The sequence below is a fragment of the Acanthochromis polyacanthus genome, chromosome 10 (genome assembly GCF_021347895.1).
Source record: "Acanthochromis polyacanthus isolate Apoly-LR-REF ecotype Palm Island chromosome 10, KAUST_Apoly_ChrSc, whole genome shotgun sequence".
NCBI lineage: Eukaryota > Metazoa > Chordata > Actinopteri > Pomacentridae > Acanthochromis > Acanthochromis polyacanthus.
The window spans coordinates 1,906,096-1,927,553 of record NC_067122.1 but is presented as its reverse complement, the minus strand read 5'-3'; the positions used below and the strand labels follow the sequence as shown (position 1 = coordinate 1,927,553).

The window sequence follows — 21,458 nt, the reverse complement described above, 5'->3', positions numbered from 1 at the left end:
CATTTTGCACATATTTCGGGTAATTTTTAATTTTTTTTAATATTTATTTTCAATTTTTTTAATATATATTTCGGGTAATTTTTGACAACATTTAGAGAAGACACTTATTTAAAAGTAATTTTAGACGTGTTTTTTGTTGTTTTTCGTCATTTTTGGGACCCTTATAAGCCATCCTAGATGCTTAACTCACTGTGGACAGATTATGAACAGGAAGAGAGGATTTTTTTTTTCAGCAGGCTCTGGACAAATTTCTGATCATTTTGGACAAATGTGGAGATTTGTTACAGATTTCTGTATCATGGTGAGATAGCGGCACAGCGTCACTGTAACCATGACAACCAGTGAACACTACATCAGCTGACTGTGATCCTACTACAACTCCACCTCTGAGGACTTATCAGGACTTATCCATCAGAAATGATCCAAGGAACAGCTGATTAAACTGTGGGGGTGTTTCTGAGCCGCCCGCTACATATTTAGGTCACGTGATTCGGTATCCGTACATGTGTACACATGCAGAAACACATCTGTGCTCAGCGCAAAAGTCACTTTTTATTAAAGATTTCATCCGTTGGAAATGATACAGCAGCTGAGCAGCCTTGGAGGAGCACTGTGCTCTGAGTGCATTTCTAGTTTTGTTCTGCAGTGACATTAGCTCCTTGAAATGTGACTGAAAACCCTGAAACAAGCGAGCGATAAGATGCTTTGTTTGCATTTTTCTGTCACTGTACGCTGCACAAACTACAACTAATCTTCTTTATTGTTTTTTAAAGCAATCGTCTGTATTTAAAACATTTTACTGAGCTCTCAAAAGTAAAACCTTACTCTTCTTCCACAGCTGAAGGCTTCTTCGGACGGAGACGACGACGACGACGACGACGATTTCGACGAGGTTCCAGAAAAAGAGGGCTACGAGCCGCACATTCCAGAGCATCTGCGAGCCGAGTACGGTGAGTCCAAACACACGCCTCAGACCCGCACACACGTGCATAAATAGTGAGGTTAAGTTACAAAAGGAGACCTGCTGCCGCCCTAATCTCTTAAGGTTCACACACACACTCTGCAAACAAACACACACACACTCTGCAAACAAACACACACACGTGGCGACGCTTCAAAGACTCGGCCTTCAGCAGCTGGTGAAGTGCAGGTAAAGGGATTCTTAAGTGGCTTTATTTATGTGTGTGAGAGAAAAGAGAAAGACACCCATTGTCCCGGCAAACTGGCATGATGTCACATTCAGTTTATTTTATTCAAATGTGCTCTGATGTGATTATGAGGAATTCATTCCGCTGGTTGTTTTCTTTGACCAAACGCCTCACTTCACCTCATTTAAGCTCCTAAAATCAAACTTGTGTTCAGCAGTTTAGAAGCTTGGCTGGTTTATTTTATGCTGCTTTAACAAAGCCTGCTCGGTTTTCATTACGGGATGTTTTAACACCATGCATAATGAGAAAGTAAATAAATAAAGAGACAATTAGCAGTTCTCTATTTGGAGTTCGCGTACATGTCTATGACCTAATTAGTACCCAACTGATGTAGAGTTAGCTCTATAGGATGTTTACTTTAAAAAGATTTGTCTCTTTTTGCAAACTGATTAAAAGAAATAGTCAGAACTGAGACATTACTGTGTTTAAGGGCAATAGGGGATGTCCATAAGATACACCTTTTTCCTTTTTTTTTTAACATACACCCCCTGTCAAAAGTATTGAGACACTTTCTCATTTATTTGAATGAGAAAGCGTCTCAATACTTTTGACGGGGTGTACGCTGTTGCCCATCTATGAAGTTGTTTGGATTTTCTTTTCTTCATTTAAATTGTGCAGCGGGCCAAAAACCAGCCCACCGGATGACTTTGGAAAGTGTAAAACCTTTAGCATTAAGCATTAGCTGTCAGTCAGTCAGTTGCTTTGTTTCAAGACAAAAAGGAAACAAAACAAAAAAAACTTCAGACAAACGACGAAAGTCAGACAAAAAAAAGACAAAAAAGACAAAATATTGCAAAAATGAGACACAAAACAAAAAATGAGACAAAAATTGAACAAATGAGACAAAAAAATAACAGAATCAAGAAACAAAATGACAGAAAAATAGACAAAAAACACAAGCGAGGTCATTAAGAAAACGCAAAATGACAAAAAAGTGAGTCAAACGACAAAAGTCAGACAAGAAAAGACAACAAAACAAGACAAAACATTACAAAAATGAGACACAAAATGACAAAAGAACAAAGAACAATCTGGTATTTTACTTCATGATCTAAACAACTTGTCATGGTCTAGAATGATTTTAAATGTATAGTTTTACTAATTTACAATCTGCAGTTAATGTCTTCTCTGTCGTTTTTCCACTTTGAGGACCAGATTGGACCCTCTGGAGGACCACTTTTGGACCACGGGCCTCATGTTGGACACCCCTGCAATATAGGAAGATTTAAAGTGAATGAGATCAAAGACTATACTGCAGGATGTTTAATTTCCTTCTCTATACCGGACTTTTAGCTTACTTTCTGTTACTGTAGTTTATGTGTGCGACTTAAGCATTCATTTGTATTTCTCTCCTCCAGTGAAAATAAGTCCAATAGTTTACTCTTTGTATGGCTCTATTTCGGTTTTCTCCAACGCCGTAGGAAATACCGTCTTGTCCTGGTGTTGTCACTGAAAACAGCTGCCAGGAAAGAGGCTTGTCGGAGCTTTTAGACAGATTCAGAATGTGAATTTTGGCTAAAAAACAGGCTAAAAGATGCTAAAATGCCTCGTAGAGCTGAAGGGAACTGCAGATGATTATTCAAAAAACTGCTCCGATGTAGACAAAAAGCCCACGCACAGCCCGACAGAGGGTGTGTTTACGCTTTCATATTGGTGTTGCCGTGAGTAAATTCTGTATCTACACGGGAATTATCGCCCCGTAAACGCCTGTTGAGCCTCGGTAAACTGTCGTCCTCTTGTACGCCGGGTTCTGACTGTTAAGTGTGCGTTTTGTCTGATTTGAAATGCAGCACCGCCTTGTAATGGAGACAGATAGTTTCTTTTCCTGCAGCATTTTCCCCTCTATATCTTTGATGGATACGTCCTGTCAGCAGATCCATTTGCCTTCTTGCACACAGTCGTCGGTACCTACATACGAATGGCTGTTTCCTCCGTGTGCCGTGGCTCTATCAGACCGGTATGGATCACGTCTGGCCCCCAGGCAGAGCGCCGGGTTAGAGGTCAAACGTTCAGGTCGATGACCGGCTGCCTGCTCGTGTTATTGCTATGTCAGCTACATGAAAACATGTTTTTTTTTTTTCTAAATATTAGACGAATGCTGCTAATGTCATAACCGGCGGTGGGGTGGAAGCTCCAGGCGGCGGTAGAACCCGTCACAGTGCTGCTCCGTCAGCCGGATTCACCGTCTCTCCATCATTCGTATGGATTCATGTTTGGATTTCGGTGTGTTTATGAGTCTGCCTTAATGGCACCATAACCCGACATGCGGTTATTGCTGGGGTCAGGCGTGTTGTCGTCACGGCGGCCTTTGAGCGCTCACAGAGTCATTACATTCACACCCAGCCTCTGCTTTTACCTGCTAGCCCGTCCCTCTCCACTCCCACCTCCCTCCATTAGTAATCAATTAGACGCTGGAGTAATTAGATTGTATCTGATGGGGCCCCAAAACAGCTGTGTGTGTGTGTGTGTGTGTGTGTGTGTGTGTGTGTGTGTGTGTGTGTGTGTGTGTGTGTGTGTGTGTGTGTGTGTGTGTGTGTGTGTGTGTGTGTGTGTGTGTGTGTGTGTGTGTGTGTGTGTGTCAGGGTGATTAGTGGGCTAGGTAATGATCTAAAGGGGCCACACCAAATTAACAATGCAACCTCTTTAATGAGCTCCTATTAGCCCTGTACCCAGATTTTACCACACACACACACACACCATGCTGCTGCCGTCCTGCTTTAAATACAACATACAGGGGGTCTCAACTAGGGCTGGACCCGAATATTCGTTCGCTACGGCGGTATCCGGATTTTAATTTTCCCTCTGTCGGACGTTACCGGGCGGAAAGAATATGCGGTGTTACTGTCTTCCTTCGGCCCACATCGGCTCATAGCGGCTCATATCGTCCTGTGATCACATAAACATACACACATATGTCTATGTGATCACCCCCTCCTCCCCCCAGATGAAAATATTTGGAACTCGTCTCTTCCCTTCGCCTTCGGCTCACTTCAGCTCATCTCTGCTCCTCCATTCCTGTTTCTTACCACCTGAATGGTCGGGTTGCTGCAGACTCTGACGTCACGCTTCACTTCGTTGCATAAACACAAGACAAGATGCTGAAGACCTCCGCTGTTTGGGAATTCTTCAGTTTAACTGAAGACAAAACGAAGGCAAAATTTGGACCCGGGAGGCCAGACGAACTGATCCGAATATTCGGGCCGTCTCCGCCACCCCGTCGGACGTTAGGGGGCACAACGAATATTCGGATATTCGTCTTTAATAGGGCCTGAATATTCGGAGGCCAGAAACCACTATTCGGGCCAGCCCTAGTCTCAACTTACGGCAGGATTCCGTTCCTACGGCGCGACGTAACGACATTTTTGCCATAAGTTGGAACTCGCATATGTACCTGTGTCGCTCGCCTACGCTGACAGAGTGGTAAAGTCACAATCTAGGACAATAAAAACACTGTGCAGTAAAAATAAACAAGAAAAGACAGCGATAGAAAGCGATTGTAGCACAATCAGATGTGGTGTACATCCAGCGAATGTAAACAGAACCGTCTTCCTTGTGTAGCGCTCCGTAACGACGTAGTCGTTCACTCCAGTCTACAGCTAGTTCTCGCTCTAAATTTGTTTTAACGTTACAAACAGCATGCGTCGGAATGATAGAACAAGACTTTCTAAATAGATTTAAAGGAGATGGCAACATCACCACGAACGCCGTAGGTAGAGGACGTCGTAAACTGAGGACTTACTGTAATTAAATCTCTCCTGAGCTGTACTGGCTGATGTGTTTTCGCAAAAAAAAAACCCACTGTACTTAAGATGCCTCAGCCTCTTCTTAGCAAAGCCTGTGGGTTGAGCTGATGTTTTGTTTCGTACCTTATGCCCCATGTTCACACTTTTGGGTTTATTTCGCTGTTAAAGGACGACGTCAGTGCGTCGGTTTTAGCATGAAATGCAAATGCAGTCTGGAGCCCTGCAGTAAAGTTAGGATCCTTTACAGTACATCTGGTTAGCAAACAGGAATTACTGCTCCTATCATCAAACACCAGGAAAATGAGAGTAACCTGTTTCTGCTTCTGTCTCTATGATCACAGAGATGTCCGATAATGTGTTCAAAACATCTAAAAATAAAACCCTGATGATTTAGAAGAATGTTTTAAAAGTGTGAGCTTTCCTGTCACATCAGTTCCTTTTTCTAATTTCTCTCATTCCATTAGTCTTTCAGTTGTTCACATTTATCATTTTTTCTGCATTTCCTCTCCTCTCTCCTCCCTGCTTTCCCCCTCCATCCCGTTCTGTCATTCTGATTATCAGTCCTCTTATCCCTCTCTCTGCTGTCAGGACACTATCTCTCTCTTTCTCAAATTAACATTTTAATTACAGGCCCTGCTTAACCCCAGAAAATCGATAGCTCTTTCCGCCTTTCCTCTCCCTCTTTTTCTCTCTCTTTCTCTCTCAAACCCCGTTAACCCCCCGCTTTTCTCTCTCTTCTCTGCAACACACACACACACACACACACACACACAAAACGCTATACACATTTCCTCCCATTGATCTGTGCGTCTTAACATCCACAACATCCAGACAAACCTCTGCCATTTGGCGTTCTGAAAAGAGCAGATTGAGTCGGTATTTCACCGTCAGAGAGAGAGAGAGATGGGGGGGGGGAGTGAGAGAGGGGGGAGAGGGAGAGGACTGAGGCTGGGATAATAGGCAGTCAATTGACTATTGACATGGTGCTGTGTTTTCTTTTTTTTAAACACATTACATTGAAAAGTGAATTATTACAAAAATGTAACTTTAGCATGCACGACACCAAGAAATGAAATAACAAATTAAGCATTGTTGGACCTCATTAGTGAGTTTCGAGTCCCTGTGTCACTTTACAGCCTTTTTTTGATTCCTGCAGTAATAGTTTATGTTTGCCAAGTAGCTTGATCTTTATCCAAATTTACCACAAATTTAACCAGAATTTTGAGAAAATCTCGTGCATTAATGCCCATTTCTATCCACTGCCGTTACGTGAATACGTATTAGGAGATGGTTGGTTGGTTGAGCTGCTGTTAGGGCCGCTAAACCACTGCAGTGGTTCGTTTTTTTTTTTTTCAAAAGCACATTAGTTGGAAAAGCAAATTTTTCAAAAAAATAACTTTTGCATGCACGACACCCCCAGCCATTTAATAGACTATCAAGAAATTAAATAACAGCCTTTTTAAAAATAAATAGCCTTTTTTTTGTTTGATTCGCTTCAGTGTTTCCATTAGGGCTGGCCTGAATAGTGGCTTCTGGCCTCCGAATAGTCGGGCCCTATTAAAGAGGAATATCCGAATATTCGTTCCGCCCCGAAACGTCCAACGGGGGGCGGGGCTTGTGGCAGAGACGGCCCGAATATTCGGATCCGTTCGTCTGGTCTCTCGGGTCCAAATTTTGTCTTCGTTTTGTCTTCAGTTAAACTGAAGAATTCCCAAACAGCGGAGGTCTTCAGCATCTTGTCTTGTGTTTATGCAATCAAGTGAAGCGTGACGTCAGAGTCGGCAGCAACCCGGCCATTAGGGTGGTAAGAAACAGGAATGGATGAGCTGAGATGAGCTGAAGTGGGCGGAGGGAAGACAGTAACACCGAATATTCTTTCTGCCCGGTAACGTCCGACCCGGCGGGCGGGGGGTGAATAGTCGGATACCAAAATTAATATCCGGATACCGCCGTAGCGAACGGATATTTGGGATATTCGGGTCCAGCCCTAGTTTCCAGCAGCAGAAGTTGGTGTTAGCTAACTCTTTCCCTTTGTACTAAAATAACAGTAGCTTGGTTTTCATCCAAATGTCCCGCAAATGTAACCAGGATTTTGAGAAAATCTTATGAATTAATGCCGGTTTTTGTCCACTACCATTACAAGAATACGTATCAGGAGGTGGTAAAAAAAATTACAGAAGCAGAGAGACTGATTAAAGAAGTAGAGAGTTAATTAAAGGAGCAGCAGGCAAACGGTTTTTGTTTTGTTTCATGTCTTATTTTAAGAAAGAGTTCAGTTTCCTCATCGCTCCACGCAGATCAGACGGTTTAGATCCTCCAGTTGAGCGGAAGGTTAAACGTGCATGATGTGGAAGTAAATGCAGAACGGTCCAAAGGTAACAAACACAAGGACATTTTTCTGTCATTGTATTTTGAAGCACACAGACAAAAACAGCACATCAGCTTGTGTTCTGTTTGTCAAATCTGCTCGACTGACCGGCGTTTTATCGGAGACACCGTTACAGTGTGTGGTCTTGATTATAATGTTTTTTTTTTCTCTAAATATTTGTAATTCCATAAAGTTCTTTGTGTGGCTGGCAAACTTCTGCCTCTAGATGTCTGAGGAAAAAAAAAACTGTTCTGATGCTAACAACCATTTGGCGTAGTTCTTCTTCTACGCTTTCATGTTTGTGTCTAGAAAAACATCGACTGGTTTACTTTTTGCGATTAAACCTGCAGAAAAACACACAACCAGGCCGTCTTACTGTTTTAACAAAGAGAAAAAGAAAGTTTAACCAGAATAACGTGTCCGCTGTGGGAGTCTCCTGTGTGTGACGGATCTTTGATGCATCCAGGTCAGTCCTAATAATGTGTGGGATCAGCTCTGGGCTTACTGCTTCCTCTGATCTCGCCTGCTGCCTGTTGTGCATGGATGTGATCTAAGTCCTGCTCAATCCCCAGATACTGCGGCTGATCTAGTCTGACCACACACAGGTTTAAGTCCACGTTGTTGCAGGGCTGTCTGTAGTGGAATTAACCCGCGCTATTTATTAATCAGTGGGTTCGGTTTGTACAAAGAGCAAAATAAGTCCACCTGACACCAACACTACTTCAATAATCTGATGAATTTTGGGTGAAGATCGAAAAGTTCCCAGATTCTGATTCTTGAAGTTTCTTTCGTCCACCGTTAAAGTCAAAAAGGCATTTCCAAAACTCTTGTGACTGATCCGGTATCAAACCAACTCTTAACATTACGCCAACTGTAGGATTTATCATTTACAAGTAACTGAAGTCATAAACTGTTTAGTTATTGGGTGAGAGGAAAGAAAAACTACAGATTCAAACTCCAAAAAATGTTCTCTTGTGGAGCATAAGTACCAAATACGAAAATATTGATTAAGAGACTGGCATGGAAGGGGGAAGTGAAAGATGTTTGGTTTCTGTTTGGTTTTGTTTTGTTTATTTTAATCGTATCTTTCGGCATTAAGCAAGATTTACAGTCAAATGGCAGGCATTATCCACCCCCTGTCAAAAGTTTTAGGACACTTTCTCATTCATCTGAATGAGAAAGTGTCCTAAAACTTTTGACAGGGGGTGTACATGCAGTATCATGAAAAAATGTTTCCTTTGGTTACTCTGTCCTTAATCTCAGTACCTCTGTTGGCAGGTTTGGATCCTTCTCCTTCCACCTCAGCAGCTCCAGTCGCCCAAAAAAAGCCTCCCGCTAAAAGGCCTACAGCTCCTCCTCGTCCTCCTCCTCCTCCCTCGTCTTCGTCCTCCAGGCGGCTGAAGCGACTCTTAGAGGAGGAGCAGGATCCGACCTCTGTTGTCGCCACACTGCACCTCCTCAAACAGAAGATCCCTCTGCCCTCAGAATCCAGGTGATGAGTCTCATATCTGCCTCCTGCCTCCCATCGTGAATTAAATTCAGTTTCATGTGCAAACATTACGATGAGGTACAGATCAGTGCTACTGTCAGATATAAACCTCCATTCAGTAGAAGAATAACATCAGCTTTTAGTTCATTCTAACTAGCTCCATTTGATTCCACACCGTTTGTTTGTGTTTAGCTGATTGTTTATCATTTTTAACTCTCATCTTTCCTTTACCAGCGACTCCTCTGGTCCCAGTTCTTCTCAGTCCGGTTCAGATCAGAAAGCTGCCGATGCTCCCGTGATTCCGTTTGGTTTGGATTTGTACTACTGGGGCCAGGAGCAGCCCAACGCCGGCAAGATCATCAAGTAACACACCGGACTCACACACTTTAATGATGTCTGTGTTCTCTCACCGGTGACCGTTTGGTTTCTAGCAGAGATAAACTGAATCATGATGCTAGTGTCAGGTGTAGCAAAAAGACTGGTTTGGTAACGGAATTAACAACCAACAATTTAAGAAAACAGAGCCAGTGGATTTCGCCAAGTCAAATAAACTAAATAAACCCAAACGAAGGCTGTCAGAGTTCTGAATAAAATCAAACAACTAAAGTGTTTAACCAAACTTAAACACAATAGATAGACCCACAACTAACGAAAGCACACATTAGGCTACAGGAAACACCAGAAACAGTGACTGCTAACTAACTGATAGTTCACTTTAATCACATTAAATCCCAGCAGCCTTACCTGTAGGCTGGCTGTAGATTTATGCTCCAGGTGTGTTGATCGCACATCTGGAGCATAATGAAACTATTTAAGGACATTATTCCTCACGTTATGATGTCTTCCTCGTCTGCACCTCTGAAAACCAACCCAGGAATTATCAATCAGTAAAACAAATACGGCCTGTCACTCGACTGTTTTGCTTCTTTGTGGTTTGCATCTTTTTGCTCTCAGTAACTCTTCTTCTCTTGGTTTTTCTCCCTGCAGGTCGGCCTCTCAGCATCAGTTCTGGGTTCCCATAAACACAGAGGAGGAGGTGGAGAACGAGGAGATGGCGGCGGAGAGCAGGAGCAGATACATCTCCTTCCCGGGGACCTTCACACCCGTCAGCCACTTCTGCAGAGCTCCGCTGGGCAACGGGAAGCTGTGTCAGAGACAGGATCGCCTCAAGGTAACAAGACCGACCTGAGTGTGTGGTGTTTGGTGTTGGTCTGCTTCCTGGTTGACCGTCAGAGCTGTACCTGTGTCCTCCAGTGTCCTTTCCACGGTCGGATCATCCCCAGAGACCAGGAGGGTCGACCCTGCCACCAGGAGGACCGACTGAGGGAGGAGCAGGAGGAGAGGAGGAGGAGAGAGCAGCAGCCTGGTGAGACGTTTGAACAAAGTGGGAACTGAAGTTTCTGCTGCATCTTTTGGTCATTCTAAGTAGATCATATTTGCTGTCCTAACTCACCTAGTAGCATTTTCCAAAGGTTAACCTCTTGCAGTCTTCTCTAGCAGGGATGCTGTTTATCAGAGTCCTTTCACCAGGTTTTTCCTCAGCTTTAAGATGCGTCTCATTGCATTCCTCTGCAGAACATTTGAACTTCTTTTTATTGACCAAAATCGAAGTAACTAGAGGGAATCACAGGAGCTTCAGTGGGAAGTAACTGGACGTTTCACCTCCAAGAGACTGAGCAGATTTCTGTGAGGGTTAGGGTTATCTATCTATCCATCCATCCATCCATCCATCCATCCATTGAAACCATCCATCCATCCATCCATCCATTCATTAAAACCATCCATCCATCCATCCATCCATTAAAACCATCCATCCATCCATCCATCCATTAAAACCATCCATCCCTCCATCCATCCATCCATCCATTAAAACCATCCATCCATCCATCCATCCATCATCCATCCATTAAAACCATCCATCCATCCATCCATCCATTAAAACCCTCCATCCATCCATCCATCCATCCATCCATTAAAACCATCCATCCATCCATCCATCCATCAAAACCATCCATCCATCCATCCATTAAAACCCTCCATCCATCCATCCATCCATCCATCCATTAAAACCATACATCCATCCATCCATCCATTAAAACCATCCATCCATCCATCCATCCATTAAAACCATCCATCCATCCATCCATTCATTAAAACCATCCATCCCTCCATCCATCCATCCATCCATTAAAACCCTCCATCCATCCATCCATCCATCCATTAAAACCATCCATCCATCATCCATCCATTAAAACCATCCATCCATCCATTAAAACCCTCCATCCATCCATCCATCCATCCATTAAAACCATCCATCCATCCATTAAAACCATCCATCCATCATCCATCATCCATCCATTAAAACCATCCATCCATCCATCCATCCATTAAAACCCTCCATCCATCCATCCATCCATCCATCCATTAAAACCATCCATCCATCCATCCATCCATCCATTAAAACCATCCATCCATCCATCCATCCCTCCATCCATTCATTAAAACATCCATCCATCCATCCATTAAAACAATCCATCCCTCCATCCATCCCTCCATCCATCCATCCATTAAAACAATCCATCCCTCCATCCATCCATCCATCCATCCATCCATCCATCCATCCATCCATCCGCAGTACAAATTTCAACATTTCTAATTTCTAATGACAAATAAAAAATCCCGAAGGATGAATAGCAATCGCAAATCATCTGGCATTCAGCATCAAAGGACACATTTAATAATTCATAACTAAATCAGTTTAGAAGCTGGCTTGAGGTTTAGGGTTGCAGAGACTTTAGGGAGGTCAGGTGAATGAGGACGACTCTGGTCAGGAGATGAACAGCTGGACAGATGTGGCTTTATGCACCGATTATAACATCCACCATGGTTCTGTGTGCTGAGGACGACAGCAGACAGGCCGAGCTGTTTGCTCTTTGTCTGACTATGTGTGTTTTTTCTGTGTGTGTCAGAGACTCACCAGCCTGCAGGATGTCCACCAGCTGCCTGCAGTGTCTTGTTAACCGGCTCTGTGAGTGTGTGTGTGTGTGTGAGTGAGTGTTTGTGTGTGGCCGTGGCATGCAGTCCAGTGAGTTGTGAAATAGCATCTTTTGTTACCAACTACACTATCGATCCACGAGTCAATCTCACACACACACACACACACACACACACACACACACACACACACACACACACACACACACACACACACACACACACACACACACACACACACACACACAAACAAATCAATCTCACAGTAGGGAGGACAGTGGACTGAATGAGCTGATGGACCATTGGCCTCAGCTCTTTCTACCTATTCAGTCACACAAACACTAGGGATACAACAGTGTTTTTTTTAGAGCTGCTACTAATTATTAGTCACACAAAATGAAAATCTTAGTGTCAAAATTTAGGAACTCCAACAGAAAACTTTGTCTATTTATGTTTTCTGCTTTTAATTAAATAGATTAGAGTATTATTTGTGTTTTTACGCAATTATTTGATTTAAAAAAAGTACGTTTTGAAAATTTTCCCGTTTAATGAATTATCTTTTTACAAAACACGATGAACAACCTGAGATTTCTGAAGAAAAATCTGTTCAATCTCAGCAACATTCATCCTCAGTTTATCATTTCCACATTACAGCTTCCAGATCAGAGTGTCTACAAAGGAACACAACATTTAGTCATCTGGAACTGAATGATCTAGTATTTTACCGTATGGTCAAAATGTCAAAAATCAGGCAAAAAAATAACAAAAACAAGACAAAATATTACAAAACTGACATACAAAATGACAAAAAAGAGACACAAAGTGACAAATGCGAGAAACAGATTGGAAAAAAAATGATACAAACGACACGAAACAAAATAAACAAAGAACGAAACAAAAACTTGGACAAAAAAGTTACAAAGCTACAAATAAATGGACAATTGACAAAAACGACACAGAAAACTGCATAAATGACACAAACAAGACAAAAAATAACCAAAGCGGAAAAAAAGACAACACAAATGAGCCAAAAAAAATCACAAAATGACAAAAACAATGCTCAAAACAGCAAATAAAGCAAAACACAAAATAACAAAAATAACAACAAACAAAACAACACAAGGTGAAAAGAGAAGGAAACACAAAATGACAAAAACATGAGACAAACAACAAAAATCAGACAAAAAACAACAAAAACAAGACAAAATATTGCAAAAATGATACACAAAATACCAAAAACGAGACACAAAATGACAAAAGTGAGAAACAAAGTGACAAAAAATTAGACAAATGACACAAAAAAAGCAAAGAAAGAGATTAAAAACATCAGACAAAAATGTTACAAAGCGAGAAATAAATGAACAAATGATGGAAACGACAGTAAACTACATAAATGACACAAACGAGGATAAAAATGACAAAAGCAAGAAAAAAATAGACAACACAGACAAAAAACTAAATGACAAAAATGATGCTCAAAACAACTAATAAAATGGCAGAAATGCTTCCAGGTCGACCAGGTATCCCACTAAATACAGCTGTCAGAGTCGGTGTTGGGAACCTGCCATGACTTTTCCTGTTTTTCTTACTTCTGCTGGAGTCGCCAGTGCAGTGAGGGATATCGTGAACCTCCTGATGTAGTTGATGAAAGTCTTCGCTGACAGATGAAAACAAGCAGGTGGTTTATCCCTGCACCCTCCACAGGACAGAGTGGCAACCAGCAGCAACGTGGACTGTAATGCAGACAAATTATGAATACACTACGAATAAAACTGGCAAAATTAAACAAATAACTAACAATTCCATTCAACAGTAAGACATTATTTAAAATGTGAGGAAAAAACAGGTAGTTGGACTTTGTTGTGATCATTTGTTGTCTTTATTTAGCTCAGTAAATCAAGCATTTAGGGTGGAAATTAGAGTACGCTCCAGTAACCAGGATGTGTGAAGATCAAGAATAACATGGCTAGCAGTTGTGACAAACAGCTAACCACAAAGCTAATGTGATTGACAGACAACAGACTACCCTGCTAAAATCATAGAAAGGCGGATAACTAAACAGCTAAAGTTACAGAAGTAGCCACTCAGCTCAAGTTAAAAAGACGGCTAACAACACTAAAGTTATAGAAATCGCTAACTGCACAGCTTAGGTTATAGAAAAACCTAAATACACAACTTAAAGCTAGCATAGCTAAAGGTATAAAGGGCTATTTACAAGAATGAAGTTGGCAAGATGGCTGAAGTCAGACAGCTAACTACACAGGTACCATCACAGAAAGATGGCTAAAGTGGTGGCTAGCATAGCTAAAGGTATAGAGAGAATGAAGATGCTATTCATGATGCTAGTCAAAACTACAGTTATAAAAGACAGCTAACTACACAGCTAGCATGATAGATATTTAAAACGAGAGCTAACTACACAGCTAGCATGATAGATAGATGGCTAAAATGAGAACTAACTACACAGCTAGCATCATAGATAAATGGCTAAAATGAGAACTAACTACACAGGTAGCATCATAGATGGCTAAAATGAGAGCTAACTACACAGGCAGCATCATAGATGGCTAAAATGAGAGCTAACTACACAGCTAGCATCATAGATAAAAGACTAAAATGAGAACTAACTACACAGGTAGCATCATAGATGGCTAAAATGAGAGCTAACCACACAGCTAGCTTCATAGATAGATGGCTATAATGAGAGCTAACTACACAGCTAGCATCACAGATAGATGGCTAAAATGAGAGCTAACTACACAGCTAGCATCACAGATAGATGGCTAAAATGAGAGCTAACTACACAGCTAGCATCATAGATAGATGGCTAAAAGGAGAGCTAACTACACAGCTAGCATGATAGATAGATGGCTAAAATGAGAGCTAACTGCACCGGTAGCATCGCTTGCTTCCGATTCTATGCTCTGTAAATTAAACTGAAGTTAATTTACTGCAGGTTACATTTTATTGATAGAATACTGTAGTTCTGTATATCTATTTTGTCTTTTTTTCTAATTAGTGTCTCTGCTCTGGTATCTTAAAGACTTTGTGCAGAGGCATGTTGTCATCTGTGTTATTAATAATGCCAAAATGGAGGAGAATAACACCCAGACTTTTACAATAATAGATTTCTGCATTTGTTGTTATTGCCCCGACTCTTTACTAATGTTAACTAGTGTTTATATGCCATAAAAAAAGTGTTGAATCTTATTTTGTGTCTGAATTCAGCTTTTGCAGACAGACTTGCAGACGTCTGGACAGACAAAACACCCCACATGCCTCAGTGTGTGTGTGTGTGTGTGTCTGTCTGTCTCATACACACACACACACACACACACACACACACACACACACACACACACACACACACACACACACACACACACACACACACACACACATCCTCAGACCCCAGCTGGAAGGGCTAAGAGGTGCTGACAGAGAAAAGAGCCCTGCTGCAGCACTGATTAAATTCAAAACGCTGTCTTTTCTCTTGCCCGTCTTTTCTTTCTTTTTTCTTTCCTTTTCTTTGTTTTGTTCCTCCTCATATCTTTGTTCTACTCGTCGTTTTATAGTTTCTCTTCTTAAACTCTAAACGACAAGCAGATGACGGGGCTATATTTTGATGTCTTCCATTCATCTGCACCGCTGCACACTGGACTATTGCAAATATGTAAATACCATGTAGAGCTATGCATGCTCTGATTCATAACAAACAGAACACATGCATGCAAACACACAACTCCACACCGTGCGCTGCACTTTAAGATTAAAATCATACCTCAAATCAACCTATGTTGTCATTTAGCTGCACGTACACTTCCATTCAAAAGTTTGGGCTCACTTAGAAATGTAGACATAGTTAATGTGGTAAATGACTGTTGCAGCTGTAAACAGCTGATTCTTAATGGAATATCTCCATAGGGGTACAGAGGAACATTTCCTGTGTTCTAATGCTACATTGTGTTAGCTAATGGTGTTGAAAGGCTCATTGATGATCAGAAAACCCTTGTTCAGTTATGTTAGCACATGGATAAAAGTGGGAGTCTTCATGCAAAAAACATGAAATTACCTGGGCGACCCCAAACTTCTGAACAGTAGTGTGCAACCGTAATGCAGGCAAAACAAGAATGCAATAAAACAGAAGATGATGTAATTTAAAACACACACATTCATGAGAGGTACTGCAGCTTAAATGAAACGAATTTACAACGTGTGGTTAAAGTGACAGAATTCTAAATAATGTAAACCTAAGGTGCAGCAGTGTGCAAATTCCACATTCCAGATGTCTTCTTGTGAGTGCACGGCCTTCAGAAGTCAAAGCGTCTGAGCACAAATAAAAAGTCTTGAATCTAACAGATAGACGCTGGAACTGAATGCAGATGCAGCTGCTCCTCTTTTAGCGGTAATGATTCTCCTAAATACACCAGCTGCTTTTCAATTACTGCACCCTCTCTGCTTGTGTGTGAGTGTAATGAGGGATAGTTGAAGGTCCAGTCGGACACACACACACACACACACACACACACACACACACACACACACACACACACACTGTGAGCTGGGGTCAGTGTTTTGACAGAGCAGAGAGCCCCGCTTCAATCCCATCACAATCACAGTGTAATTACTTTGCATTACCGCAGGTTTATCTCTAATTCGGCCGCGGTACGTCATTAACCAGAAGTGTCTCTTCGTTTAGACCGTCATTACTCTGCATTACGGCCCGCTTTTACTTTATCAGCCAGAATTATGACATTACACTTTTCATTAACACCAGAATTGGATCCAAATGAGCCTGTAGGACACACTGTTTACCAGCCGCGCTCTGCGGACGTGGCCGGCAGGAGCTCGTTTATGTTATCGGCCGTAATTGCTTCATTACGCCTCCCAAGTCAAATTACTTTTAGTTCAAGTTTCTGGCCGTAATAGCAGCAGATAGAGGGAGTGCTTAATTACATACAGAGGATGTGAAGAAGTTCCACAGACCGAGCATCGCTGTGTTTGTGCTTCAGAGAGAAGCTGATACTTAAGAAAATAAAGCATCTTTTGATTTACGTCCTTGAATGCAAAATCTTCTTACGTTATTTTGAATATTATAGTTTCGGTCTAGTCTTAAGCGATAAAAACTCAGTCTGAACCTCGTGTTCTGCAGCTGTCTCCGTTGTTAGTGCAGTAATATTACTTCAGTTTAGAGGGAGTGTCGTGAAAAAGTGTTTTGTAAATATCAGATGAATCTTTCTGGGGTTTTTTTTGGTCAGCAGTGGGTTTGATCCTTTAACTCTCCCATGGATCCATTTCCTACCAGAGTCTTCCTTATTGTGTCTGTGTTGTGATTTTGTGTGTCTTTCTGTCATTGTTTTCAGACTTTTTGTGTTTTTTTGTGTCTTTCTGTCATTGTTTGAGTATTTTTGTGATTCTTTTGTGTCTTTCTGTCATGTTTTGAGTCTTTTGTGGTTATTTTGTGTCTTTTTGTCATTGTTTTGAGTATTTTTGTGATTCTTTTGTGTCTTTCTGTCATTGTTTTGAGTCTTTTTGTGGTTATTTTGTGTCTTTCTGTCATTGTTTTGAGTATTTTTGTGGTTCTTTTGTGTCTTTCTGTCATTGTTTTGAGTCTTTTTGTGGTTCTTTTGTGTCTTTCTGTCATTGTTTTGAGTCTTTTGTGGTTCTTTTGTGTCTTTCTGTCATTGTTTGAGTCTTTTTGTGGTTCTTTCGTGTCTTTTTGTGGTTGTTTTGTCTCTTTGTATTAGTTTTATGTCTTATTTACCTGTATAGTGTATCTTTATGCTCTTTTAGTGTCTCAGGTTGTTTTTTTGTGACCCGTTCTTATCAGACTGTTTGTTGTCCGGCTCTGATTACATGTCAGTAATCCGTCCGTCTTACTCTGACCTGATGACAGGGACACGTTGTGTTCCAGAATCTGTCTTGTGTTTTCGTTGTGAAAACATCCCGTCAGCGGCTTTATTATCGTCGTCCTCTCGTTGCAGACTGGCGCGACGCTGAGCTGATGCGAGACATCGAGGCGGCGACAGGAGAGGACCTGGGCTCTGGTCGGGTTGGTGGTAAAAAAGGGAAGAAGAAGAAATATCCCAACCTCAGCGATCTGAAGCAGAGCACCAACACCGCCCGCTCCAGGCTGGAGAAGAAAGTCTTCAACAAGTACGTATGAGGGCTTCATGTAGCATTCTGTTAAAAAACCTCCCTGTAGATGATCTGAGAACGTCTTACGTCAGTGTTTATATGCCGATATTTAAAACACATCTGTAGGGGATCAAAGCTAACAGCTAACTGTAGGTTTTAACGCTCAGAAATAATCAATATCTTCACTGGATTTAGGGTTTGATTCTTTTTTTATTGACTAGCCGTTCTTGCTAAGCCCGTCAAATCCGAACATGCTTCTTGGACCTTTCTAGTTGTTTTGTGTTTCTTTGTGACTATTGTGTATATTTTTGTAATTCTCTTTTTCTTTGTTGTAATTTGTGTCTATGTTATGGTTTGTGTCTCTTTGTAATTGTTTTGTGTATTTTTTCAGGTCTTTTGGGGGTTTTTGTGTGTTTTTGTGGCTCTTTTGTGTATTTTTTTGTGGTTGGTTGTGCGTCTTTTGTCATTGTTTTTGTCTGTGGTTGTTTTGTGTCTTTTTTTACCCTTAAATTGTCTCTTTGTGGTCATTTTGTGTGTCTATGTGGTTGTTTGGAGTCTCTTTGTAGTTGTTTTGTGTCTTTTTGTTGTTTTGTGTATTTGTACAGGTATTTTGTACATTTTTGTGGTTGTTTTGTGTCTTTTTTTTACCTGTATAGTGTGTCTTTGTTGTCATTTTACATCTCTGGTGGTTTTCTATCTTTGTGGTTGTTTGGTGTATTTTTGTAAGTCTTTTTGTGGTTGTTTTTTGTCCTTTTGTGGTTGTTTGTGCTTTTTTTGCCTGTATCGTGTCTCTTTGTGGCCATTTTGTGTCTCTTTGGTGGTTTTGTGTCTCTCTGTAGTGGTGTTGTGTCATTTTGTGGTTGTTTTGTGTCTTTTTGTGGTTGTTCTCTGTCTCTAACAATGCCTTGTCAACATATGGAGGTTTTGCATCTCTTTGTATTGTTTCTTTTAGTAGATGTTTTTTGTTATGTTGTCATTTTGTGTCTCTTTGCGTTGATTTTGTGTCTCTTTGAGGTGGTTTTCTGTCTTTGTTGTTTGTTTTATGTGTTTTTGTAGGTCTGTAGAGTGTCATTTTGTGGCTGTTTTGTGTATTTTTTTATCTGTATAGTGTGTCTTTGTTGTCATTTTGCATCTCTTTGGTGGTTTTGTGTCTTTGTAGTTTTTTGTGTATTTTGTGAGTCTTTTTGTGGTTGTTTTGTGTCTTTTTTGCCTGTATAGTGTCTCTTTGGTGGTTTTGTGTCTCTCTAGTTGTTTGTGTCTTTTTGTGGTTGTTCTGTGTCTCTAACAATGTTTTGTCAACATATGGAGGTTTTGTATTGTTTCTTTTAGTAGTTGTTTGTTGTTATGTTGTCATTTGTGTCTCTTTGTGGTAATTTTGTGTCTCTTTGAGGTGGTTTTCTGTCTTTGTTGTTTGTTCTATGTGTCTTTGTAGGTCTGTAGTGTGTCATTTTGTGGTCATTTCGTGTCTCTTCGGGGAGGTTTTAGGTATTTCTTTATGGCTGGTCGTCTTTGCTAACCCCTCTGGTAGACTTTTCGCTTGAAGTCGGCATTTGACAAATTTTCTGAGCGTCTTGAATTGTTCTTTAGTTGGAACTTTGCAGACAGAAATGCCAGTTTCTTTGTGTCTATAAAAAATGTGGAAATAAGCGTTGAATTGACGGTTAACTTCTCCTCCTCCCTCCAGGAGCTCCATGCAAAGAGTGGCTCAGGTGATGAATAAAGTGGACAAGAGGAAACACGACAAGTTCTCCAACCAGTTCAACTACTCTCTCAACTGACCTCCAAATGAAGTGGAGACTACTCAGTTCTCCTCTTAATAAACTCTTCTTATTCTGGTTCATTTCAGCCTGGTGTGTTCGTGCTACTTTCTACGTGTTCGTACGTTGTCGGAGAACACAATAAGAGACACACACCAGGTTGAAATTAATCAAGATTTCTTGGTGCTAAAAGAAGAAAAGATTTAATTTATTAATGTGCACGTTTAGGGATCTGGTTAGCAGCTTAACATGACTGGTAATGATTTAACGATCAGCCTTTTTAAGGAGACGCCTTTACAGAAATGTGATCATTAATGGGTAGAGTGTGATGAAGTATGACGAAGTAAATGATATTTCTTATGACCTAATTATTGCCAAGTTGTTCAGCTTGTTATTGCCTTTGGTCGATCCAAGTCCAGGCTCCTTTTTCCATTTCTACTCCTTTTTTCTACTATTTTCTTGTTGAATTTGTTTGTTAAAAACAGAATGTGTGCCACAATAACCTGTAAATGTTTAGCTGTTTGTGTCTTTGTCTCGTCCTCCACGTTAACGAGGTTAATTCAGCTCAGAGATCTGCAGCACGGTGTCGGAACGTTCAGAGAATAAATTAGTTTTGTAACGACGTGTATAAAGAGAATTAGAAGACGCGTTTAGTTTAATACGAGCAGCGTGTCAGCGTCACACAAAACCTAAAAAAATAGACGTAAGCATTGTGTTCCTGAATTAATAAATCCATTTAATAAGCGCTTTAAGGATTCATATGAGGTGTAAAACACTGGCTGGAGTCATGGAAGCGCCTTAAACCTGCGTTCTCTCTAGCGGCCATTAGGGGCGACTCCTCTGGGTTTAAAATAAAAGACAGTCTATGTGGAAATGAGTCTCCATCTCTCTTGACTTTATGCCTCATTAAACATTTTCCTGAGGAGTTGCTAGTTTCATAACTTCTCTCAAACAACATAATGATCATTTAGTAAACTATGGTTCTATTGCAGTAAAAGAATAAAAGACTTCATCCTATACGTAACGGACCTATAATCTGGAAATTATCAGGAAATTTTAAATTTGACTTCTATGTACACTTCAATATTTCCTCTAAACACTCCAGAGGAAAATCTCACTGATCAAAGTTTGCTCCTCTATAGATTGGGAGACAAAATTGTGATTCTTGTTGTAATTTCGGTTTTGTCGGCTTTGCGTATGATTCTCCTAAAATTCACCAGCAGATATCGGCGAAGGAGAACAGTTACAGCAACAGGAGTCAACTTGAGATTTAAAGGAAATAAACTTTTTTTTGCTTTATTTGAGATTTTAAAGCAGTTCTACCATTTGCAGTCAGGTTGTTCATATTCAGAATATGATGAAAAAGCAGATGAAAACACATCAGGTTCATATTTATAGATTCGCCATTTGGATTTACGCTTTCTTCAACTGAAGCTAAGAAGCTAAAAACATTTTCCCCAACTTGACTAATGGCTCCATTTTTCTCAATTGAGCTGAATGTGAGCTGCATATATACACACATATATATATATATATATATATATATACCCCCTGTCAAAAGTTTTAGACGCATTCTCATCAATGAATGAGAAAGCGTTCTCAAACTTTTGACAGGGTGTGTATTATTTTAGATAAATTACAAAAAAACAGGTTGACAAAATATTAAAAGACCTCAGTAGAATTCAGTAGTGTTGTTATATTTGTATGAAATGAAGCCTATATGTAGCATTTGAGAAAAATTGGATCCAATAATCTCCTTTA

The 21,458-nt window shown here is 40.7% G+C and overlaps 1 protein-coding gene across 5 annotated transcripts in view; it reads left to right on the top strand.

Annotated features, from left to right (window-relative positions):
• The window catches only part of uvssa (UV-stimulated scaffold protein A), a 47,298-nt gene extending 27,131 nt beyond the window's left edge, over positions 1-20,167 (top strand). For all 5 annotated transcript variants that reach the window (XM_051954811.1, XM_051954814.1, XM_051954812.1 and 2 more), the window contains exons 9-15: positions 839-950; positions 8,598-8,811; positions 9,043-9,171; positions 9,796-9,979; positions 10,063-10,174; positions 17,787-17,958; positions 19,625-20,167. In XM_051954811.1, coding sequence (XP_051810771.1) covers positions 839-950; positions 8,598-8,811; positions 9,043-9,171; positions 9,796-9,979; positions 10,063-10,174; positions 17,787-17,958; positions 19,625-19,718 — 1,017 coding nt within the window. In that variant the 3' untranslated portion in view covers positions 19,719-20,167. The remainder of the gene's footprint in view (positions 1-838; positions 951-8,597; positions 8,812-9,042; positions 9,172-9,795; positions 9,980-10,062; positions 10,175-17,786; positions 17,959-19,624) is intronic.
• Positions 20,168-21,458: the final 1,291 nt, after the last annotated feature.